Source organism: Acanthisitta chloris, unplaced genomic scaffold (genome assembly GCF_000695815.1).
Source record: "Acanthisitta chloris isolate BGI_N310 unplaced genomic scaffold, ASM69581v1 scaffold4231, whole genome shotgun sequence".
Lineage (NCBI taxonomy): Eukaryota > Metazoa > Chordata > Aves > Passeriformes > Acanthisittidae > Acanthisitta > Acanthisitta chloris.
In genome coordinates this window covers 111,272-137,745 of record NW_008656350.1, presented here as the reverse complement: position 1 = coordinate 137,745, position 26,474 = coordinate 111,272, and the positions used below count along the sequence as shown (strand labels likewise).

Here is a 26,474-nt window from a genome sequence, read left to right as displayed (position 1 = left end):
GTGGTGGTGGTGTTTTTTGTTTATTTTTACTTTTTCTTTAATAAGGCTGTTTTCTTTTTCCTTACTACTCACTGAGTTATGCTTACAATATGGCTTACAGCAACACCATGGCACTAATGGTGTATTTCTCTTCCCATAATATTGCATTCATGTTAGCCAGCTTTTAAGGTTTCTTATGTTTTAATGAAGTTATTAAAGTGAATGCTGTGACTGCATAATTCATGAGCATTGACTTCGTCTTCAAAGAGCTGTTCTCTAAACAATTTTTAATTTTTCAATTCTTTTCTAAGACATCCAAACAAGCCTTTTGAATTTGAATGCAAGATCTAAAGCTGTAGAAAACTAGCTATATTCCTGCTTTAGTACCATTTGGTCCCCAGAGATGGTTCTGATTTATAGTGTATATATATTATATTTATATACAAGGAGGTGCTGTGTATTTTCCATTTATAACTCATAAATATTGAGATTAGCTTTCACACATAATAGGCCAGATTATGGACTGCTTTCTCTTCTCAACTGTATCTGCAGCTTTCTGTAGAAGGAAGAGCACATAGACCCAATGGCAATCCTCTTCTTGCAGTTCTTCCTAAGCATTAATTTGGAATAAATAGGTACAATTTAGGGCCTGCTACAGTATCTGTTACTTGGCAACAGTTCCTAAGGCAATACCTGAGCCCATGCCAGCTAGGGCATCACCTCCCCATCGAAACTCTGGGTTTCACTGAGGGGAGTGGTGAGAAGCAGCAGTGCTGAGGAGATAAGGGCAGGGTTTATTGGCTGCTGGTAAACAGATTCACTAAATGCTAAGCATACTAAAATAGTACATAGAGAACAAAGCCACATTAGCTCTCAAAGACTGTTAGAAGGTCTAAATCATACTGAAATTAAGCCTGAAAAGATGCTAAGATGTGTTAAGGCTTACACTTATTATCAGTAACTAAGAGATGACTTCTTCATACAAACCAGTATTTCACCAGTAACACACAGAACCACCAAAGCTCTTAAAAGAACAAAAATAAAAAAGCACTTAAGCCAAAGGGCCTGGGTGGCTAAACACCCATAGCAACAGTCTGTCCAGGTGCCAGCCTCAGCCTCTTCTGAAGGTTCAGAGGAAAAATGCTTGTCAATGCACTCAGGTAATTTATTTCAGCAAAGCTGGGAAAGCTGATGGAAGTTGAAATGAAAGCTTCTGTTTCATGTTAGGAACAAAACTGAATACAAATGGAGGGCATGACTAAGTACACAGAAATCTATAGAACTGCCTGCACAAATGTGTAAGTATATTTAGAATCTTCCTATGTAATAAAAAGAAGCACCATATTTACTGTACAAAACACATTTAGCTACTAGTCATATGCATGGAGGGTTAAAGAATCTATTTTTCTTTAAAATATAAGTTAAAACTACCAATAAAAATAAGATTTAAATTAATTTAGATAAAAGTTTCATACTCATTTAAAACTGTATGTGAAATCAGTATCACTTGGATGAATATCTCATAGGGGAGCTGCAGATAATTTCTGCCCTCTTTCTGGAGCAGAAGGGATTGCAAACCCGAATAAAATATCGTAATTAACAGCCAGCCATTGTGAACTGAATGGCATTGGTGAGCTGCATTGTGCCCATATCCAGGAATTAGTTGGATTATATATCTATGGCTTGTTTGGAGAGATTAAACTGCAAACTGGTTTTGAAACCTTTCAATTCTGCAAATCATCTAAATGAAATAAAAGACCCAAACCAAAACCCACACAGTAACTTGGAAGACTAAGTTCCCTTGATCAGCTTCTAAGTCTCACAGACATTTTGGGTGAAGGATGCTTATAAAGTCACCCAAACTCACCAAATTTAGATAAATAAAAATAATCTCTTTATAGCTTAAAATCCTACATATCACCTGCCAGATGTCAGATTCATTAAAAATGCATTTGAATATAATTTAAATAATTAGAATGCCATTTTAAAACATGCATAATTGTTTGCTGGAGGGCCTTGCTCACCAGAAGTAATAATTTCCACTTGTAGTGGTGACTTGATGAGCTCAGACTAAATAGTTTCAGTGTCTGAGTCAAGGTTTGCTCTAGTCACAGCCTGATGTTGCAATTAAGTTTAAGACCTGGGAGTCTATTGCTCAGATGGGTGATGTTTTTGGTACAAGGCGTTTAATGAATTTGATGATTAGTCTGTTGTCTTTTACTGTCTGTTTCAAAAGTAATTTATGCTTGGCTTTTGACTGCTAATAAAATTTATGAAAAAGTTCAAAATGCTGGATAAAGGTTTACCAGTAGAAGCCCTGTAGAAATGCTAGGAAAAGTACTGCTCCCAATCCACTTTGATCTGATTGACCACAATTATGGATTTAATAACTTCTGAATGGAAGTTCAGATGACTCCTGAGCCACAGTGACTGGTTCTATTGGGACAAAAGATAACATAAATGCTAAAACCTTTCACATCATTGAGGTGCAAAGGTATAGCAGATATTTACTAGCAGCAATAATACTCAAGATGTGCAGAGAAGCAGCTAGAAGGAAACCACAAGGTTGCCCACCACTGCGCTGCGAATGTTTAGCAGTGTTATATCCTGCAGGAGCCAGGGCCTTGCTCCTCTCTGTGAGGCAGGTAAACTCCACAAAGAGACATAAAGGCTGGGTGCAAGAGAAAGCAGAGCCTTTTCCAAATGTCTGTCTTCTGCTTTTCCAATATCTTCTCAAAAATTGGAGAGAATAACAAAAAGACATATTCCAAACTTGAAAAACAGGTAAGTTTTGCCTATTTTTCACAAACTTCTAAGATTTATTTTTTCTCCATCTGTGTCAATTACATAATTTTCTCCTCTTGATAACAACTTTCCCTTGGTGACAGTAAGTGCTGTTGACTATATAGGTAACATTCAGTTTGAGATCACATGCGATTATTAACCTTTTCCCACCTCCAATGCCATGCAAACTCTTCGGTTTTGCAAAATGAAAAACCATGTTGGTGTCCAGAGAAAATAACAAAACTAGTGGGCAAGTATTCAGTAATCAAGATAAAATCCTGTCACCTTCATTACCACTGAGAGAGTAGGTATTATTTAATGTGAATAATGACAACAGAATCTCAGCTTGATTTCCAAAGCTGTTTCTGCATAATTTATTCAAGAAATAAATTCCCTAACGACAGATACTGGATCCACTTTAAACCAACATTATTTCATCTATAATTACTGCCTCAGGAATACTGTACTAACTGCCATTTATCCCTGTCAGTGACTTTTGAATTCCTGCTACAACCATGGTATCCCATTGGGTTTGTTTGTCTCCAAGAGAACATGATGTTTCTAGTTTGGCATGGCCCTAAAAAGGAGAACAAAACCTGCCATTCCCTAGAAATATGTTTAAATGTCCTCTATGTACTTCAGCACATAGAGAAGACTAAGACCATTCATTTCCTCACAGTTATATCCAACAAAATGAATTATATATTCCATCTCAAGTTTGTAGAAGCTCTTCAGTTCATTAGTGCTTCCTCTGCCCCTCTCTTTTTGTTCTTATATGCTGAGTACCCATTATCCATCATATTTCTTGCAAAGTTTGGAAAATTATATAGATGGTCTGGCTCTCAGAGCTACCCTTCAGTCAAAACCCCTACACTCTGTCACTATGAGAATCTAATCTTTCATTAGGAAACCATTAGGACGTAAATGTGCTGAAGAACATTAATTTGCAATTTGTTCAGTATGATTGCAGGGAAACTATTAGTGGTGTGTCCTAATCCAGTGTCCTTTGGACAAGAAATGGATAGACTTTTTGAGGTAATGACTGCAACAACATTTGCCTGCTTTTACTTTATGTCTGTTGCTGTGCGGTGGATGACTTTAGAAGCAAGTAAAACAAAAGACCAAAAAGATAACTGGTTACTGATAAAAGACTTTGATTTCCCTCACTTCGTGAAGGCCCACCAGTTGCTGTTCATCAAAAGTGGCAAATAAAACTTTCAGGCTTGCTTTTAGCAAGTTCCTATTTCTCTGTTTATTATGCATATTGCTCTTACTTTGTGCTAAGATTATAAAAAAATAAAAGCAAACCACTTTTTTTTTGTGTCATTTGGTAACTCAAAATCAGGAATTACATCATCTTGTATGTTAGTGGCAGCTGTAATGGTGGGCAGAAACTGTTTCTTCTAAACAGAAGGTATACGAAATAAAATTCTCCTGGAAAGACCTCACCTTATGAAGCATCTTGTTATTTAATTTGGTCTCAGCTAATTGGCAATTTAGACAGTAATTTGTGTCCAAATTCCAGATGCAGCAGAAAACAGAAACCAATATGGAGCTCCACCAGGTCCCTGGGACACAGCTCTGATGCCACATGTGCAGACTTCACCCTCCCTTAGAGATGGCATACATCGTGTCACTCATGGTGTGTATAGCCTTACCACACACAAAGACTAGAGGGAATATTTGTAGGTACTGAGCATGTTGGATGTATTAGCCTCACTGACTACCACATGTGCAAGACAGTTAATTTTGATTTCTGGTGTGCATGCAAATGCAGAGCACTCCTAACTCTGCACATGGAAGCAATTACACCTGAGCCCTTCAAATGTAGAAACAATTTTCCTAGCACCCCAAACAGTAGTCAGCATAGTGACCTGTGGTGAGTTCCTCTATTATGTATTATCAGCAACATTGCAGGGAAATGCTCACATTTTGTGAGATTAAACAGACAATAGGAACTGCAGTCAGATTTTTTTTTCTCTTGCCTGAATAGTCTGTATTTATCTCCAGGCAACAGGAGAGAAGTAAAGTACAGACAGCTTGCACTGACATCTGATTGTTTAACTCTTCAGACCTTGTCTTGGAGTGGAATGCAATGTATTCTGATTTATTTTTTGTAAGTTAGAATGAGTTCTGATATACTCAGTCAAGCCTTAACTTTCAAGAAAACACGAACCATGTATTTCAGACATGGAATGAGAGCCCTTACCTTCTCAACCAAGAGATCTCCAACAGAAAATGAGCTGATTTTCTGCCTCAACAAACCTGAAAAATCTGCAAGTGGATTTTCACACACATACCTGATAGTCCACCGACATCCATCTTCTTCAGGTTCTTTGCCTCCAGAATGACGACAGTCAGTTTGCCAGCAGTAGGCACATAACGGAGGGAGAAGCAGATATCACCCAGCTTTTCTTGCTGTGAAAGCAAACAAGACTTGAGTTATTATCTTAATCATTTCTTGTACCTTTTAAAAATGCAATTTTGAAAGCCCCACAGAAAATGAACAGGATTACATCTTCAACTCATACTGTTAAAGACAACGTTCAAATGAACAATATTGAGATATCTACCACAAATTGTCCAGATTAAATCCTGGATAACCTCAAGTCTGTTGCAGCAACTATCCTGTATGGAACCAAATGACATGATATGTGCTGGCTGCAAAGTAAGTTATACTGCTCATTATTTCCCCCCTGACAATCAGGGTCCCACAAACACTGTTTGTCCTTTAAATGAAGTTAGGATTGTTTTGTTTTCCTCAAGTGTGTTTCAGAGGAAATCAATTAACAAACATGCATACACAAGTACCAGGCTTCTTCCTGTGAAACAGTAACATGGGTCTTTCTCATCAATGTCACAAAAGCATGAAGTATAAAAATCACAAAACACAAAATATTCAGCATAAAAAAAGACATGCTTCCTATCTGTTAGGAAAGGAAAAACAAGGCCTCAGTTAAGGAATGGCTGGAAGGATCTGGTTTTGCCTTCAGCCTTGCAGCCTGGGATCCTGACAAATGGAGCCTTTTGCTATTCATTGCTTAGTACTTTACTGACAGTCCTGGAAACGAAGGAAAGGCTGAATTATGTTGAGAATTACAGGAACTTTGCTTTAAAAGGAGGAATAAGAGGTATGAACTTGCAGATATGAGACAGAGAGAGAGAGAGAGAGACAGAGGGAGAGAGGAGAATATTACTTTAAATGATCACTAGGATGATCCAAGCTGATCTCCTCCTTCCCTTCACGCCCAATGGTATCTCCAGGGGGCTAACAAGGCTAACTTTGACACAAGAAGAATGAGGTTACACTGAACGGTCCAATAAAGCATTTCAGACAGCAATGCTTCTCTTTCAAAGGCAGTAGTTCTTATGGCATATGTCTACTTCCACAGTTTATTCTGACAGTAAAGTATAAAGTACATTTCTATGGCTGTATCTCTTTTGTTCCAGTGTTTGCTTTGAATAAATTGAAAGGCTGGTTGTTGAAAAGTTTTGAGGGTGTATCAAAGCTTTTTGTTAAGACACTAAGTAATTTTTTTGCAGGAATTATGCACTTTTCCCTCATACCACAAACACAAAAAGAATATGGCAATTTGCCAGACTCAAAGAGCCAAGGGTAAAGAGGCAAAGTCAGAACCCTACCTAAAAAGCTGGGGGCACATTACTGAGACCAACTGGCTCACTTACTCATGGATGTGGTGGGTATTTCCTAGAGAATGTCCCGCCAAATTCCAGCTCAGTAATCACCAGTCAGGAAACATACAGAACAAACACAGTTATGTATAGTTAAGAAATGCTCAGAGAGAACACAACAAATGAGTTTATGATGTTGAATGTGTTCATCACATATAAAAACATGTAAAAAACCAGTCAGAATGCATGTGTGTCACTATCTTGAAAACTCACAGTGTCTTCCACACTTCAAAAAGGATATGCTAGAATTGTGAAAGATTTCAAGAAAAGCAGCAGGAGTGATCAAAGATATAACACAGTTTCTGCAGAAGGAAGTAAGCAGAGATAAGTAGATTAGGACTCTTCAGGCTGTAAAGTGGGTAGTTGGGGAGCACTATCTTAGACACCTCTTTCTGACCCAGAAGGGCTTGAATTATACTATTACTTTGCCCAAAAGAACAGATCCAAATACCAGAAAATTTACAATTTAACCCATATCTAGAATAACCTAAGGTATCTTTCACAACATGGACTGCACTGCTATGGCACAATTTACTATTCCTTCCTGACTCCATATACTGTTATAAATCCCAGCATAGATTCAGATCGTGAAAATACGAATTTGGCCACGCAATCTACTCGAACTGGCTTGAGTCAGCCATGCCTGGCTTGAACCAAGCCTGCAATGGCATGGTGACAGCCAGACACACTACTGTTCCACTGACATTTGGGTTTGGAAGTCCATATTGGATAGGTTAACAGTGAACTTGATCTACCACTTGCAGCTTGTTCAGAATGGAAGAAATCAATTGTGTATTGATTTGTGTTATCATGATCACAGCTCAGCCAGCTGCCCAGTGTTCTCTGCAGTCGCTGTTCTATTACATGGTAGACTTGGTCTAGATTTGCCTGGTTGATTCATGGGGCTCTGAATAAGACTAAAACAGGGTCTATTTGAAACCTCATTTCAGTCCCCCCATCGCAGAGACCTTCGTACCTATGTATCCCCCAATATACAACAGCTCTGCCCTCACATCTAGAATCACTAGGCAGAGCTTTGGCTGTAGCAGCATGGAAACTTGTATTCCCTTTTAAATCAATACCATGCTTTCAATTGTTTCTTTGAGAGGACATTTTTTAATTTTTCTTTTTAGTTTTTGTATGCTTGGGGTTTTTTGATTCAGTTTCTTTGTTTGCTGGTGGGTTTGGTTTTTTTTTTTTTGTAATCTTGTGTTGAGATTAGAGTGTGTTTAGTAAGCATAAAATGGCATGAGGATTGTTGTTTCTGATCTGAGTGCTTCAGCAGAGGCTGGAAGAGGTACTTTACACACACAGTTATTGCCACAGAGACCATCACCTCACACCAGCCTTTCTCCATCTGTAATCACGTTATGCTTCTGTGCTAATACTGCAATTCTCTACACAGAAGAGTAATTTTAAGAGAGCGTTTAATGCCTTTCTAGCCTCTTTTAATGTAATTTTAGCTGCAGGATGCACAGAGAAGAAGCCAGCATCATGTAAACAGCCAGTTTTCCATCACCAGCAAGCCATGGGAAATGGCAGCAGATGATGGGCTCATTCTAGCGAATAACTTGAAGAAAAAACATAGGTACCTCATTAAATTCCTCCAGAATCAAATTTAGTACTTTGTTGTTATTAAAAGCTGTATTAACAGCATTTCTTCAATATTTCTTTTACTTTTAACCTTTTCTCTTTGCATGACTGCTATGCTTTTTTTCTTTTTTTTAATTTAAAAAGCATTTGTCAGGCAAAATACTGCAAGTGGCAGCACTGCAATGAAGCAACAAAAAGCAATCACTAGAGGTGTGGTTTGCAGGAGATAATTACAAACCCCTGCAGGGCTATGCGGTACAGATGAGTGCTGCTGGTATGGTGATTATCCCATAGAGGTGCCTTATTGTTATTAATAATTTCTTTCAGCCCTATGCATAAATAATTTATGTTAGTAAATTACTTTGATCTCTGATGGAAACTGTAAGTTAGTGTTAGAAACTTCCAACTGGGAGGTTCATAGACATTAACCTGTTCATATATAATGCCTAAACACCAATCAAAAGACTCTCTCCATCTAAGCAACTTCACTTCATTACACTTAAAGAGGATGCAATGGAGCAAAACATAAATGACACAGTCAGTGCTGTAACACTTCTTCAGCTTGGGAGAGGCTATTTTAAGTCCTGTTGAGAACCTGGACTTCTTAGAGATGACTCTTAAGGGGCTCCTGTCTGTTTTGTGTTTCTTCTCATATTTGTCAGTAGTCATTTTTGCATTGACAATACAGTGTCCTAATGAGCTACAGAGAAAAATGGTATTTATGCAGATTACTCTCATTTGCACTGCAGAATCTCTAACAGAGGTATCTATCTTATTAATATAACCATTTTCCAGACTTTTTGTGGAAGATATTATGAGAAAGTTGATGCTTGCAGCTCTCTTGGTAAAACAATACCAAAATGACAGGCCACAGCACCATATGCTTTTCCCTAATTGAATCCAAGACTCCAAAACAATCAGTATAGGAAGGATATAAACACAGTGAGGTAGGTTTCCAACTTCGGTATCTGGTTTTGATTGTGAATATTTGCATAAGCCTGAACGAAACACAATATGATGCAGTTTATGGGCAAAGACCCAAAATAACACTATCTCACCCCCATCAATATTTACAATGGGAGCTCATAATGTTCACTGTATAGCTTTCACAGCAACCAAAATGTTTTAAAACTCTATGGAGAAAATAGGAACAGCATAAAGGTGGGTTATAAGCTAGAGACTTTCAAATTCAGAAAGCCCAGGTAAACTGTAATGACAATCTCTAATCCCAATTCCCACACTGATGGGCTTCAGGTAGTTTTGAGGCCACTACATTCTGTCTACACATGGAGATCCCAAATCTAACAAATTCCTTTGCGTGGCATGTAAGGCATGAATACACTAACTCTTAAGAAGTGTCACAGTAATACTAGTAACAGAATCCTATGGATGCAGAAATTGACACAGACTCATCACAATTTCAATTAAACCACAATAGCAAGTGGGCAGAATTAGCAACCCATACACATAGCTGGGATCTACAGTTGGGAAAGCACTGCCCCTTTCCCTCATGGACAAATACGGATCACAGTGGGAAAAGGAAATACTGGTTTGCTGGGAATCCTTTTTCCTTTAAACCTGAAAGTTTATTGCTACCACAGCTGTCAAACAATACCAGCTTGAAAGGCATTGCATTTTGATAAATACATGGTTAAAGAACAAAGCAGAAAATTTCAAACCTGCAATAGGTATAATCAGGAAAGAAAGAATCTTTTCCTCATACACTTGCAGATCAAGGCCCAGATGACATAATATGAAGACGATTCTGCCACAATTAGGCAAAGGAGTGGGAAGTGAGCAAGAAGCTCTTAAAACCCAGTTTGCAGAAGTAGGCTAGAAACAGATTGTGCAGCAGGGAAAAATAAGCAAGAACTGGAAAGAGAAATAAAAGCAGGAGCTAATGTGTCAGCCCATTATTACAGCACTTTTGGAGACAATCATATGAATATATATGCACACCAAGTACCACTGCACCCCAAAGTCTGTGCACTACTTTTGGGATAAAGTACTGAGAGCAAATAGGAGGGGCAAAGCTTTCCTAACCTTTTCAGTCACAAGGCTGATTGCAGAACTTGCTGTTTCAGACTTACAAAATGCTATCTATAAATTCAATCAATATAAACTCAAGGGCTTTAACAACAAAACCATTAATCTGACAAGCAGAATAACTCCTTTACTCTCTAAAAGAATTTCATGCCCACGAACACAGCAGCCATGCTGGCAGCAAACGGATGCTAAATGCCTCAGGAGAGAAGGCAGAACCTTCTCCATGACTGTACCTACTGTACCTTTGAAGAAAATATTTTAAAACAATAAAGTATGAATAGACAACTGCCCTACTGCATGGTTCATTGTTCAAGGATCAGTTGTTATTCGCAGGAATAACCTACCTGTCTCACACAATGAAGTACTGAATGTCTGTGATCAACAGTCTTTCCTGCTTGCTTTCACTAACATTTTTTTCAGGGTTATGCCCTCTTCAAATGTGCAAACTTGGCCATGAAAGGAAGCTACTGATAATGTAGTGTTTGGTAACAAGCCACATAAGAAGTAAATTAAGTAGTAAAGTGAAGTAGATTACAGCAGGAGGGTAGAAATAGAGGGTTCTTGATGCAAAGATCCAAAGGGTTCACTTTGGGGACTAGCAGTGACAACAGGACAAAGAAGAGACAGAGAGGAGATGGATACTAGGTGAACAGAGAACAGAAATGGAAGCAAAAATTAATGAGGCAAGTTTTAACGTGGAGACATTCTAGGGCAGACAGGGAATAATCTTGCAAATGAAGTGAATTTATTAAAGGTATTGGGAGGTGGTATCTCCAGGGATAAGTCGTGGTATAAAGCAAAAGTGAGGAAGAGCAAAAAGAAATGGTTAATTGCATAGCCCTTTGACTGATGTCCCTACTACAGTCCTACTCTCTGACTCTTTTGTGATAAAACTTCTTTATGACAGCACTACTTTTTACTTTTGCTTGAAGGGGGCAGACCTAGCAGGATCTTTCTGTGAAAGGGAAAATAAACCTACTTTTTTTTCCCTTTTTCTCTCTCCCCTCCCCTCCAAACAGCACTACCTAACACAGAAATTCACCATAAATCTCCATCTTCTTATTGCAATATATGTATAGAAGATATGGATAGAAAAGCAGTGCATTGCATTTCTTTTAACTGTCATGACAATGTAATATTCACCAACACTAAGGTAAATTGGTCTTGAAAGCAAGTTTGGCAATAATTTGAATCAGACAATGTTATTAAAAAATTAACAAGCTAGTTTTGTCAGCTTCCTCCTTTTAGTCCTCTCATTACATTTTTAACTGTTTAGAGAGAGCACTTCGATTACAGCTTTCTGAAAAGCATAGGAAATGGAAAGAGAAAACACTGTTGTTATTATTGGTAGAAAATGACACTTCACGGTCATCAGTTTAAAAGCATTACAATCAGCTGCCTCTTGCAAAATGAGAAATGCTGTGGCCAAAGGCACTTGAAATCAAAGATTAGCAAAAACGCACTCTGATTTCCGGACAGGAGACCATGCTACCAAACATACCAAGTTCTTAATTAAACAAGAAGAAAATTAATTTCTTATATAAATGAGAAAGGGAGGAATGAATTAAAAGCATCATATATGGCTGAGCATCGCAGCCTGGTTTTCTGTAACTCTTTGCCTACTCAAAAATGCTTGCAGCTGGCAGCTCTGCTTTAATGATTGCATCTCGCTCTGTTTTGCCACTTAGCTTCTCCTCAGCTCCTGCCTGATCATATTTCTAAATGTCACTCACGTCTATGCAGGCCAGTGCACAAAACAAAATTAATTTAACTGACTGGCACATTAATATTATTACTTTTGACAGCATGGAAAACTTATTAACTACAGTATGTCACAAGGCTAGTCTTCTAGTGAGTAGTCTAAGTACTGCATTGAAAGGAAGTGTAATACATTCAAAGATTTTTTTTTGGCTTATCAAACACTGTGAGAAGTCAAATCACAAAGGTTTTCCATAATTACTGGAATATTATATATGTACTACAGTCACTCTAGAGGAAGTCATTGTCCTCCTGTGATAGGGTACAGGAAGCTACAATACAGCACCCTTGCTTAATTTGAAAACATCTCCTGTATTAAGTATAAACATTAAGTAATGCCCAGTTAATGCAGTATTTACTACCACAAGTGTCATAGCTTCCAGAAGTGACTGACTTCAAAGTTTTAGATTATGGATTGGAATTGCAACACACATCCAAAAATATATTGGATCAGTAGACCGCAGAGAACCGTAATTAAGAATCAAATCAATTACGAAATTCTTACTTGTAAGATGTATGACTGGATGTGCTACTGTACTAAAAAACTGGCATGAACAGAGTCCTTGCTACAACAGCCATACATTATTGTTTAACGAAAGACAGAACGAACAGATTTAAACAAACCAGTAGGTGGGAATGATTGGTATGATGGAACAAGTAATCATCTACGGCCACTGGTAAATACTGCTGAAAATCAACAGCTCCAGGGAAAGACTATAGGGCAAAATCAGTGCCTCCATTATTGAAGCCATGTAGTATATTTCTATTTGTTCTGCAAGAATCACAGAGACATTCAGTGGAATTCATGGATTACCCTCACAGCCAGACATCTTGTTCCCTTTCCTGAAACTGCAACAAACTACTAAAGCGTAAAGACCATGCACCCCATACCAGTTCCAGTGACATTGTAAAAAATGGTTCTTTTTGAGGTGTCCCCAGCATGGCCTGGCTCACTCAGTTCCTGTGGGTTGACGTCCTCCTTTCTCTCATCTCGTACTTGCTGTGACACCAGTTCATCTTTCATGTTGCTCCACAATATCCCCTAGCCCTACCTCCAGCTCCCTTCCATAATCCCAGTCACAAACCCCACACAATACAGCAGCCTCCTTCAAAATCTCCTGAATTGGCAAGAGGTACATAGGGGAGAAGAGGTACATAGTATCATTGTTCTAAAATTAGAAACTTGCTAGTTAGTTAGAGGCAGGGTAACATGTGATGACCCACCACACAGTCAAGGGTTTCCCCAAACAGGGCAAGAATCTGCCTATCTATCCTCTTTAAGTCATTGCATTCCTTTCCATTTACAGCAACCTTCTTACTGTGTTCTCCAGCCTCCAGGGCAGCATACAACACAATTTTGTGCCAAAACCAACCTTTGTTTTCACACAAAGACAACTCAGTCACATAGACAAGTGAGGATCCTCACTATACTATAGACACAGCAGTAACCTGAAAAGGGCTGCAGACCAGGGGCCTGTGCAGCGAGGTGAAAAGGAACTGGATTTGCTAATGGGAAAACCATAGACAGGTGATGTAAGTTAACAGCTGATAGGTGAAGTCTCCAAGACAGTTTATCTGTAATTTATCAAGACGAAGATCTTCCTTCATTTGTAGTTTCACCCAAATCAAAGTCATCTTCTTTTTTCCATTCCCTGCTTTTGTGCAACAAGCACAGGCAGGATTTAAAGACTCTTTCTGTACCATTGCTCTTCATTTAGAAAGTTTTCTTACATTGCCCTCTTTTACAAATTTTTGTTCCAGAGACTTTTCTAGAGCACTAAAACTGTCTAAAAATCTGAGATGGGGTAAAGGATATACAGCTGGAAAAAGATGCAAGCTGAAAACATTCAGAAAATCTCAGAGTCACTCTTGTTCTAGTGCTCCCTAGTTTGAGGGAGGTCAGAAATCTGTGAAATACTCTCTCTCAGCTAATTTCAGTATTTTTGTCTTTGGTTCCACTTGAAATGAAGAAATGAATACATGTCTCTTCCTACATTGTTTTACATTATATGCCTTAAGTTCAGCATGTTAAAAATTTGTGCTCAGTTCAAGAATGAGGTTCATTGAACTTGTGCTAAATATTCAAATCTATTGACTTACCTTTACCAGGCTCATACCCACTTCTTAAACTAAGCATTTAAACATGTATTTTTATGAAACTACTGAAAAATATTCAAGTTTTGGATAAATACATTTGTGGCAAACCCCTCTTTTATTACTCTACTTCCCAAGACTATTTCACTTTGTAAAACTTTCTCAACACATTCTTCAGGAAGACAAGGCTAATCAGAGGTCATCACAGCAATCAGTACCACACACCAAATTTCATTAATCTCTTCAGTAAAATGAAAGAGGTCACCGCAGTCACCTATAAAACCCTAGGAAGTAAGATTGCACTTATCATAAGATCTCTGACTCAATGATGTTCATTTTTAATAAATCTTAGACCACAAGGGAAATTCCAGAAGACTGGAACAGTGCTAATGTTATGCCTATCTTACTCAAAAAAAGCCAAAGGGATGAAAGTGGTGTCTATCACCCTTTTTGCCTTTTATTCAACTGACATGAAACAAAAGAACTCAGAAGTTTGTATTAATATTGATTTAAAGGATATAAAATATAATTAATGTGAAGCCACATGGTTTTATGGAAAAAAGGTCTTTTCAACTAAAACCAGATTTGCTCTTTGATAAGATTGCAAATTTGGTTGATGAAGGAAACCTGCAGTTTTATTATTTTTCTGTTCGAGGTCTAGTGCTGTTACACAGATGGGGAAGATATTTTGCTGCTAAAGTAAGCAGGTGATATAAAAACTGTCATAGCAGTAAATAATAATGCAACAGGTTGGTCAGAGAGAAAGTGCTAAATCACTTAGCTGTAACCAATCACACAGCCATACAGCCAAAAGCAAAACCTCTACATTCTAAGACAAAGAACTCAAGATTATTTCTAAGTATCTCCTGAATCAGGAAATGTATCTCACAAGGCAATGCCTCCTGCTGCGGATTTAGGGTCATAAGTTACAGACCATGAACTGTAATATGGCGCTGTGCAAAACATTCAATAGTAGATGTGATCAGAAGTAACTGGTGACTTTGCCTGTCTGGCAAAGAAATAATGCATACAGCACACGGTTCTTGTGTACGTATTTATTTTTATAAGATACTTAAAACTACAAAGATGGTAAAGTTACAGCTCTTATTGGAAAAATGGAGAAAAAGCCTGATTGTGAAAAATAGAAAAGATTAATTACTGCAAATTTCTGAGGATGGTTGGAAGTCACTTGATTACAGCGCTTAAGTACTGTAGAGAAGAGAAAACATCATATATTAAATGGCTTGAATCTACTCAAGGACATAACAAGAATCAGCAAATTGGAGTAGAATCCAGTAACAGCCAAATAACAAATAAAGTACACATTTTTGACAGAGACAGACTACCTGCTGAAGCTATAAGGGTTGCGTTATTTTCTTAATCTGTCTTAAAAGCAGAAGCTTCCAAATTCTTTGGGTTTGAAGACCCTCTAAAAGTTTTCCAGTGGAGTGCACAGCTGCCTATAAAGAATGTTGGTCTACTCTCTTTGTATCCTTAGCCAATAAGGTCTTACGCAGAATTTTTGAATTTCTGTTTAAGTCAGGATGCCATGAGGAAATCTGAGCCTTCAGAGTTTGCAGTCTATAGCCATGCAGCCAGGACAAAATACCATGGGCTAAGAATCAGACAGTTTCTGTCTCCTTGCTCCAAAACCAAGCAAGTTCAAATTTTCAAGCTTGTAAGGAGGTTTTCTTGTGCCACTTTCCTCCCAGCTTGGCTCTGGGGGAATGCTACAATCTCCAGGATTCTGCTTGTATCCTGGACTGACTTTGATTATAGCAGTTCTTTAAAATGTTCCTTGAAGACCTAGGACTCCTCCAGATTTAGGGCAGACAACATCATCCAATTTCGAAAAATGCCTGATTTGTTGAGAAATAGGACTATTTCTAAAGAAAATACAAAGGTTTTTGAAATGGGAGATTTTATTTTTTCCAGAAAGAGAATTTTAATTTTAGCTAGTCTACATCCAGTGCAAATAAAACAGATCAGATCTAAAGATCTGTCATCCTCAGTGACTCATAAAAGCTCACACAGTGGTGCCCTCTGGAAACAAACTCAAGCAATCAATGAACAGGTGGGCTAAAAACTCTAAGGAGCATGTCCCAATATTTATACGCAAGATATTCAGAGCTTTACATGTAATGATTATGGCTGAATGGCAGATTAACAACTAGTTTTCACGATAAGGAGTATATAAACAGGAAAGTTTTAGAGCCTTAAATTCTTATATAATGTGACTAGTGTTGCTGTTTGCAGGAACTTACACCAAAGGCAGAACTCTACAGCTGAAATCCAAGCAGGAAACCAATATTCTGAAGTCATTCTGGAACATATGACTGCTGCAGAAAATCTAGTAGAGCTTCATTAAAATCTGTTCTCATTTACAATTATAATATTAGTGAAAATATTAATTTTTGTATTTCATGTTTTAAATAATAAAAGCTGCAACTTTCAACACACTCCATGTGCATTTTTTCTTTTAGGCTGATGAATAAAAGTAAAAGCATACAGTTCTCCATTAAGAAGTCAACCAACAGTTTAGCATCAGAAACAGATATTCTGAAGAAATAATCATGTCTTTTAAGAGATTTAAAATGATTTAATGATGTAAACAGTATGTGGAAAAATATGATTCTATATCTAGAGAAACATTGCAATGACACAAACTGCTCTTCACTGTAAAGAATAAGAGGATGGGGAAGCATGCAGAAATCTGGCACATGGCATGGCACATGAAATTACAGGTGGGGAGGTTTTGAGAGCTTTGATATATTGTCATATACAAGTCAATGTTTAATTGTGATAGAAGAAGAAAGTGCAGGGATGGAAGACTACTATGACAAGCAAGAAATCATGGGTTCAGACATGTGCTGTCGAAGAACTGCAGCTCTTACTTTGTGTCACAGACTTGCTAAAGCTGCACCTATTTTCTGAACAAATACAAGCAAAAAATTAGAGTAATCAACATTAATACAAATGACCCACATATCATTGAAAACTAGCCTGCTCTAAAGCAGGACAAAAAATTGATGTTTGGCCTGATTAATGTGAAAGTCTGAATGAGTAAAAACACTTTTGACATAATCCATTGGTATCTAATTCTGGGCTGGGCATTAACAGACAGCTGAAGACCTCAGGGCACTCCCATGAAAATGAACTGCTGCCACTTTTGAAGCCCTAGCTCCATTCATCAACAAGATGTTAATTTTTACCTCCTGTTAATTTTCACAGTTACTGAAGATGATATGGAAAAGCAAAGGTAAAATAACTGGATTCCAGACAACCAGAAGTAATTTAAGTAGCATCTAACACTAAGGAATGGGAAGCTCAGGCACTGTCTACCCATTGCCATATCACTGAGAAGCTGCAACGACATGTTCTATGCCAGTGCCATCAAAAGCAACTTATAAATCCCACATAATGCTAATTGTACAGGGAATGACCTGGTTTAGAATTTTAAGACAAGGCCTTTATCTAAGATGAAATTTGAACTTAAGGTCAGCCACTATCGGAGAAAGGCACAAAGAAGGGTTCCCGAATTTCGTTGCTTTTATCAGTGACAGTGGAAGCTCTAATTCCATTCTGTTGTAGGTGAATGCACGCAGCCAATCAAGCAACAATAACATACCACACAACTTTGAACTCTTTCTCACTCACTAACTGGTTAGGAAACTCTGACCTCTGGTACTATTTCTATAATTATATTTGCAGACCTAATGCTCAAGAAAAACCTCTTGGCCCCCATGTCACTGGATTCAGTTTCAGGTACTTCCTTTCATTTAGCTTTTGGCCAGCAAGAAGCACATACAATACATACCTGGGTCCAAATCAAGATGGGAAATGGATTTGATCTGCACACTGATGATTGTAGCTCAAAGTGAGTTGTGTTCTGCTTTAGGGAGACAGCAGTAGTAATTCTGTTGCAGTGACCATACTAAAGCCCTCCACAGAAAAAACCTCATACTCTGGAAACTCTGCCAGTGAAAGGGACAAAACAACTACAGTATCCCTCCATCCATCTAGTGAGCAAGCCAGCCAGGCAGCCAGCTGAAACAAAATGGCACAGTTAATGCAACTAAAGGCTGTTCACAAAACTCTCTGTACAAAAGCTTCCATCAGCAAAGATGCATCATAAAAGAAACATGCATTTCTGCTTTATGCTCAGGTCTACGTCTCATATGTTTGCAGACACAAAGAGTGGGAGAACAGGTGCTGAGAAGTGAGGAGGTGGAGTGATTTACAGAAGTTTCATCTCTGGTCAACATAAATACTGAAAAGTAACCTCAACTTTAGACTGGAGGCCACAAAATGCAATTTAATGATTAACTGACTCAGGTGTATAGAATGATGGTAGAAGTTAAAAAGAAGAAAAAACCTGAAAAGAGTAAGAAACAGAGAGATCAATCAGCATTTTTTGAATTTTTCTCTTCATGTGGCCAGTGTTATGAAAGTCTACAGGGAGAGAGAGAGAGAGAGAGAGGAGAAATGGTTTGATCTTTAGGCATTGGTATCATTGGAGTAAAATTCAACGCTATTGGAATTTTAATTGACAGAGAAGTTAAAAAATTCAAAGTGTATAACAGTAACATCATCAATGTTCATGCTCAGATAAGGTACAGAAAAGCATTTAGGTGGATCTTGTTAACCACTTAAGTCTTAGCTATGACATAAAGTTACCTAGGAACATTCAAGAATAGCAATATTTGCTTTGATCTGTATGATTGAAAGCGAAAGACTAGCCATAATTAGTCCTTCAAAAAGGGCTGATGTGTGTGTATGCCATAGACTGCATGATACTAAAAACTGGAAATGTCATTTCTCTATTAACCTACAACAGAAGAATGCATCAAATGCAGAAACAAAGATCATCTATGAAAAGGATTTTTTCTGCAAGTTATTATTTTGTACAACAGCACCCTGCCCAGAAAGAATTAGACATGAACAAGAGGAAAAGGCTACACGATTCCAAAGGTTTATAGAATCTAATTTAAATCATCAAGTCCTGAGTGTTTCTCTAGTTATGATCACAAAGTAAGCTGCCAAAGGCCATGGAAAAGAAAGAGGAAAGATGTACAGGGTTGAGTGCACTAAAACGACCAATGTTCTGAATCACCTGTAACACACTAACAATACACAACCGCAGTGAAGGATTTCTTTGGCCTTTGGTAGAAGGCTGAGTTATAGGATACAATTTAACAGGTACTTGTAGGACTGAGTTATCCCTGTTTGTATTCCATTTAGCCAAGAAATAACACCTGGTAATACTTCCTAAATTCATGTACTCTACCTCTTAAAACATTAGCATATACTAAATAAAAGCCTACTACCACTGAAGGGAAAATGCATGTTCCGGATTCTTACTGTGATTAGGGCATTTGGCGCTAATTCCTGTCACAGGTACAATGCAAAGTGCTTCAAACACCAGTTAAGCTCATTGTTGAACTAAAGAGAAACACAGCACACTCTGAAGAGAGGTTAAATGGTTACTATGGTAATCTCTGACATGGTCTAAATCGCTGTTTAAAAGCTGACAGGAAAAAAAATGAAGAGAATGTCTAATTCCTTTCTTTCTTGGACCACTATTCCTACATCTTTGTCTTTAACCATTTTAAAAATACATCATTTTCTGATGCTTCTGGAAGTCAAAATCTCTTAGTTCTATGTAGAGTGGACACAACAACATGAGAAGACTAGAGTAGCGTACTACTCCTTAACCTTCTAGTGAAAATGTCTTTTATATGAAACCTACTCTTCCCTCATGACCATTGAAATGCTGGTCTGTTTTGAAGGTCTTTCTAGCGATATTTATGATGGAGCATTTTGATACTGCCATTTTACAGCTACCCTTAGGTCCTGATCCTGGTTTGTAACAGCAATCAGGTAACAATTTTTGTCACTGTTAGTCTGGATAAGTAGAAGACAAAGGGAAATAAGGTATTACCCTGGACTACTGCAAATCTTCTGCCTAGAATATCAGTGAGGTAATTTCTGCTTCTGAAACATGCATGCACTGATGCTTCTGGTCAGAAAAGTAAGTAAGTACATAAAAGTCCAGTTGGAGAACAATGCTGAAAAATTTCAAATATACACATTCTGTGACCTTTTCATACCAGTCAGCTGATTCTGCAGATTCATTTGCAATCTCTCCTACAGAACTTTATACCAGCCATGATTATGGTTGCATTTCCTGGAATTCCTTCTGCAGTTCCCATCCAAAGCATCTCTTTGCACTGTAGCATCAGTGCCTTCCACTTGGAATATACTTCAACCCATGTAAATGACTGATAACATCAGCTTTCTGAATATAAATTCTGTTTAAGTCTTTTTAGGAAGAACTCCAAGATGATTTTTGATTCCTCTCATCATCTTTCTCAAACCTTATAAAATCACTATTCAGAATATTGCTTTCCAATTGCCATTGTATGTGGCAGTGCTTTTGAACTCCTTGTCTGGTCTGGCCTCTCTCCTTTATTAAGCATTTTAAAATATCCTATACTCGAGCAATAAATCCACACACAATAACATTAAGAAGTGGAGGTTGGGAATTCCCACTTCCTTCCTTTGGCTTTGTAATTTTCTACAAGAGTTTTAGGAATATACCTTGTCAAAAATCAACACCATCATCATTATTCTTATTGCTATTATTACTACTCCTACCACTTTTGTGTATGGGTCATTAGATTCTTAGCACCAAGTATAGGATCTACTCTGCCAGCAGAGTTTAACCTCAAGATCTCCTTCCACACTAGACGTAAAATGGTAATAAGTATGGTTTTGATAAATAAGCAAAACAGGATTTTCTGATCCCAAAATGAATTATGTCCAGGTACAGAAAAGTACCAGAAGAGCCTGAATTTAATACTACCACAACTTCTTCTTTTCTACTGTCCTCTGTATTTGAATTTAATATCTGTAAAGCCAGACAGTCTGAAATGAATCAAGAGAAGTTCTCTTTGGATTTCAAGTAAGCCAATTACATTATTTTTACTATAACACAAGAATGCCTCTGACCTCCTAAGGTAGGTGTCTCTTCCAGAGAGGGAGCTAAGAGAGAATACTCAACAAAGGTATATAGTGGGATTGTCAGAGGTTTGAGTATGAAAGGCAAGAAAAGAAATGCATAATTGTAACAGCCTGAAACATACTGTAACTGCTCTACTTGAATCATAATGTTTTACTTTAAAAATCACAACATTTTAATATCTTCAATTTCAAGATGAAAAACAAGTAATCTGGTTGATTACTTGCTTATTTTCAAATTTGAGAACCTCTGTTTTGCTCCCTGTCTCACTATCAAACTCAGTTCCTCAGCAGGACAGATGCTGCACTTACAATGCTGAACAGGCATTCCAACACTGCAGTGCTCTAACTCTCCACAAAACCCGAAAATCAAACCTCCCTTAGATTTAACATTTTAAAGTTTTAATTTAGTGCAAGAAGATGTGAACTTGAGAAAATTTGAACACCATGAAGAAAACATAGGGATCCAATATAACATGCAGCTAAAGAAAGGAGATCTCACATTTTAAAATTTGTCTGACACACTGACAGCATCTCCATAGGGATAATGATACTTTCTTTTTCAAAGCACTATGCTATCTGCAAAGCTGTAAAAGAACTAAGTGTTATTATCAGAGATGGGAAAGGCCTATTAGATCATCTGTCCATCTCTGATATAACTATAACAGAAAATAACAGTGATTTGCTGCTGTGATTTGACAGTGGCGTTTGTAAAAATGTCCTTTCCTCTTAACTCTCTGCAAGTTTCAGTGCTAAAGAGTCAGCAGGCTAGACAGCTCACTAACTTTGTCAGTCTCCAACTTCTATGAAGCATACCAAGGTATTAAATATACCCATTTCAGGACCACTTTTTCACCGCCTTTCTTCATCTTTTATTCTTTGATGAGGAAAGAAAGAACAATCCTCACGAATAACACACATCAAGCTTCACAGAACTGGTCTTTCACTCTCCAGCTGCAGAAAGTTTGCACCTGACCCCTTTCCAAGGCAGTACTGTAGCATCTGTCCTGCTTGGGGCTGTGCATCATGTAGGAGAGAAGCTGGTGTTTTCCAGCAGACTTCAGCTCAGAAGCCATGTGTAAAATATACTCATCACAACCCACTGCGATAGGAGCATGCATCTGTCATGTAACCTATCCATGGTGGATGCCTAGTCAGATAATGGCCAGAGTCTTAATTGATGGCAGTTGTAAAAGGTCTGCAGAACTCTTGCTGGTGGATATTATCAGGTCAAAGATTCTTCTCATGGAATAAGGCTCTGTTTCTCCACTGCTTTCAAGGGAAAGAATTGTTTCTGCTCTTCCTTATATTCCCTAAAATTTCTTGGCATGTTTGCTACAACAGGTTTTCAATTTAAGTGCCAATATAAGAAAATGTCTGGAGGGAAATCAGCTGAAGTATTCAGAAGATGACTCTCAGTATGATTCACACTGCTGTGAGCAAAGAGGTCTGTCTGGTCTTCTGTACTGGAGTGGTAACAGATATTGGATGCAGCGTGTACCCAGATAAAGTTAATGCCAGTGACATCTGGTAGATGACAGAGAGGAGCAAACTCCTGTGATCTGCTTGTTAACTCTGTGCCCAAACCATTATATGTCAGACTTGGTAAAAGTGAATAACCTTTCAGCATCTACCACTCTTCCCTCCCATGCTCTTAGCCAAATGAGACAGAAGGACTACTAGATAAATAATTTCCATACATTCACAAGGACAACAGATCTGAAAAGCAGCTAAGGAAAAAGGATTCAAGGTATGCAGCTCATTAGCAGTGGCCTCCTCAATATTTAGCACTTATTGTACAGACTTGTATATTCCCAAAGCCCTCTCACAGTAATAACAAATACTCACATAAAGGTTTGTACCTTCAAAGTGCTTTACCATCATAAATATATTAATAAGACCTTTCCCAGAAGAGAATGCAGTGTCAGAGAGATGCCATTCAAATGGCTGGGCTGTGAGAGGTAGAGCTTCAAATTATTTCATTAAACCTTCATCCTCTGCCATCAATTTCAAGCCCATTTAGAAAAAAAGGATGGAAAGTACAGTGGAGTTTTCTGAACAAAAAGAAGAGCAACTGCTCATAAAATTATTTTCCCCTCTATGATTGAAGTGTCAATTCAATTGTAATTCTGTGATGTGCATCAGCCGAATTTGACATAAAGAAAAATAAAAGTAAGACTTCTATATTCAGTTTGACTGATGCCACCAAGTGACAATTGCCACCAATTGCTTTGGTACACATCTTATTTAGGGGTCATAATTTAAACATTAAGGATAGTTTGGCATCTGACACTTATTTTCAAATATATTTAGAATTCTAATTAGCACTAGGCTGCTAAGAACTGACAAACATATCTAAGTGCTGTAAGGGAAAAAAGGAAATAAACCCTGTCAGTCTTCAAATATTGCAGACCACATACAGATGTGCTTTTCAAGGGCAAAATCATTATACAACTATAACATGCAGAATAGTCTACAAAAGATTTTTGGTAGCAATAGAATTATATCTGTCATGCATTTTTGGATGAAATATGGTTGCTTACATTTTAATTTGTTTTGTAGTAAGCCAGACTACCATATTGTCTTCATCATCACTACCAAGAGACAAGCATGTGTCTGTTGCTACACATCTGGCATAGGTAAATCATGTTAGCTTTTTTATGCACAGTGCTGTATTTGCTAATTCTGCAGCCAGGGTAATTTTTGGTTGCAGCCATAGCTGCTGTGAATTCTGCAAAGTCTGCTGTATCAGCTGATAACCTGTTTATGGAGATAGGAACTCTCCCATCCCTCTCTGTTCCCTATTTATTACCACTTAGAATATACTGATATTTGCTTGGCAACTTTGCTGCAGAGCAGGAACTGGAACATTGAAGATGGTGAGGTACTTGTCAGTAGTCAAATATGGAAATATGAATGACATTTCATGTGAAACACAACTCCCAAACCACTGACAGATGCAACTCTCTTGCTTCTTGGTAGATATTTTTTTCCTAAATTGGGCTAAGCAATTCTTTGAATCAGGCTCAACATATATATGAGAGAAGTAGAAGCTCCATAATGGAGTTAAAATAAGTGAAGACCTTTCAGATTAAATACACTTGGCTGGTGAGTAACTGTTTTTTGTGGGATCACTTTTTATTTGTACAGTGATCTAATGAACTGCTGTAGAAAAGCTACACACAGTATATAGAAAACTAAGATTAAAAAGTCTCCAAATAACCTAAGTCATTATATTCTTCCATATTAATTGGATACCTTGCATGCTTATGAGCACTGAGATGCAAAAATAAAACAGAAGATCTCCTGTAATATAAAAACATATTTAGGGAGTTGGTATAAGCAGTTTTTCATGATGTTTTCATAGGATCTTATTGCCCAGCTCCTTGTAAATAAAACAGCCATGCTTTGGTAGCAACTTCAAAAAAGCCCTACCAAAAAACTACAAAAATCATAATATATATATATATACATACACTGCATATATAGTATTTGAAATCTGAAGAAAGGAGAGAGCAGAGGCTCAGATGGGAACTCAGTAAAGCTAGTTTCTTCTAGCTAACAACTTGCATGCAAATATATTTGCATGGATAAATGACAAGTGCATATAAAAATACACATCCATCAGTTTGCTTGGGCTCTGTAAGCACAAATAAGGTACAACCTAGATTTCATCTGTACTGCAAACTATTCAAAACTCTTGCAATACTCTTCTAATATCCAAACACTTCCAGAATTATTTATTTTAATTACCTCCTTCTGTTTTAATAAAAAGTATTTTCCAAGTCAGAACACATTTATGGAAGTATGCAATAAAGGACCAATTTGCTACTTAATAAAGTTTGGAAGGATTAATACGCTTCAGTTTCACATTTCCAGCTTTCCAGTATGTTGAGGCCTTGAAGGAATAGGGCCCCTGAACTACAAACTTCCGTTTTGTCTTTATTTCATTTTCATATCTAGCTCTAACAGTGTAAGAAAAATGCCCCATATAGCAAGGGTGCCAATGTCACAAGAAAAAAGAGCCCCGCAAATGTTGTCATGATAAAATAATGCCATGCAGAACAGTGCTAATGTAGCAGCAGCTTGCAAATCAATAAGCAGTTGAAAAAAGCCATCTGAAAATACTGTTTTTAAAAACACTCCTAAAGGTAAGACTGAAATATACCATTTTTGAATATCTGAGAAGGCTGCATGGCTCTGCATCTGCTGCATTTTTCACAGCTTTTAGTCTAAATCCAATATTCAGGTTTGTGTCACTTGTAAGAAGGAAAGAGTTCATTCAGAGATTGTCCCTTTAATTACAGAAACTAAGTTTCCAATCCAAAGCAACTTAGTAGCAAAATTAGATGATGACAAACTCAAACTCAGATTCCTTCTCCTCTCACCAGAGAACTGAAGCATGCTGTGCACTCTGGCTAGTACGAGTGGGCAGGTATCAATTACAAGGAAAATAATGTAAAACCAAGTACAAAATGGTCTTGTAATAAGCAAAAAGTTGGATGTATCGGCACAAACAACCTCACAGGATGCACAACTTGGTGATGAAATATTTCCAAAAAGTGTCTTGTGTACACGAAGCATTATACCTACTAAATAATGAATCCACAGGATGTTGACACAGAGAGGAAAATAAAAAAGGTGATAAATATTTGAGTGAGATGCCATTCCAAGGTTTTTGTAAAATTTGTTATGTTAACCAACGGATATTACTTCATAGCAGCTAAATAAAAATTATCAGGTATTTCAGTGCAAATCTACCATTATCATCATGCACAGTAAGATGTTTTGAGGTGCAAACACTGAGACTGATTAGGCCCACAAGAAAACCTAAATGCACATCACTCTTATAATGCAAATTCTATGTACCCAAACTGCACCAATTCAAGAAAAAGTCAAACTCATGAAAACTTTCTTAATATGTTGCATAAAATATCAGAAAGATTGATCAGATTAGCAAAGGAGAATGTCCCATTCAACGAGTATTGGAAAAGATGCTTATCAAAAATTTATCAGGCAAAGTAAGTCTGAGAAATGCTGATAATAGATGGGAGCTGTCTTGGTGAAAAAAATGTTGCTCGTTTGACTGTTTCTCCAGCTGAGGAGAAAAGTGTCCTGGAGGGAAAAAAGGTCTGATTTTTCTTACCTCTTCCTTCTCTGCACTTTGCAAGTCCCTCCACTCCTCCGTGACATGACCGAAGTCCACTGTGTTCATTGCAACCTTGTATTCCCCAATGATATCATGTTTGGAGAAACGATCAAAGTCATAAACTGCCATCACTAAAGTTTTTCCACCCAGCTCAGAGTATGGCACCTGCAAAGATGAGGAAATGACAAACTCCGTATATGAGACAATAAAGATTGGTCCACCACAATGCAAATCTATTTCTTTGGTTTATCAGCTGTCATCTCAGGTAAATTGAACTGCAGAGAAAATTATGAGGTGTATTTGTTTCAGAGTCACCAGATGCAGTATTTCTTGAGACAAGGCTCTGGTACTCGATAGA

The 26,474-nt window shown here is 37.6% G+C and overlaps 1 protein-coding gene across 2 annotated transcripts in view; it reads right to left on the bottom strand.

Annotated features, from left to right (window-relative positions):
- Positions 1-5,006: 5,006 nt before the first annotated feature.
- The window catches only part of LOC103811315 (synaptotagmin-1), a 74,884-nt gene continuing 53,416 nt past the window's right edge, over positions 5,007-26,474 (bottom strand). The window contains exons 5-6 of one of the 2 annotated variants that reach the window (XM_009084280.1): positions 26,114-26,281; positions 5,007-5,181 (exon numbers count right to left, since the gene is read on the bottom strand). In XM_009084280.1, the coding sequence (XP_009082528.1) occupies positions 5,020-5,181; positions 26,114-26,281 (330 nt within the window). In that variant the 3' untranslated portion in view covers positions 5,007-5,019. The remainder of the gene's footprint in view (positions 5,182-26,113; positions 26,282-26,474) is intronic. The other variant, XM_009084281.1, reaches the window with a different exon arrangement.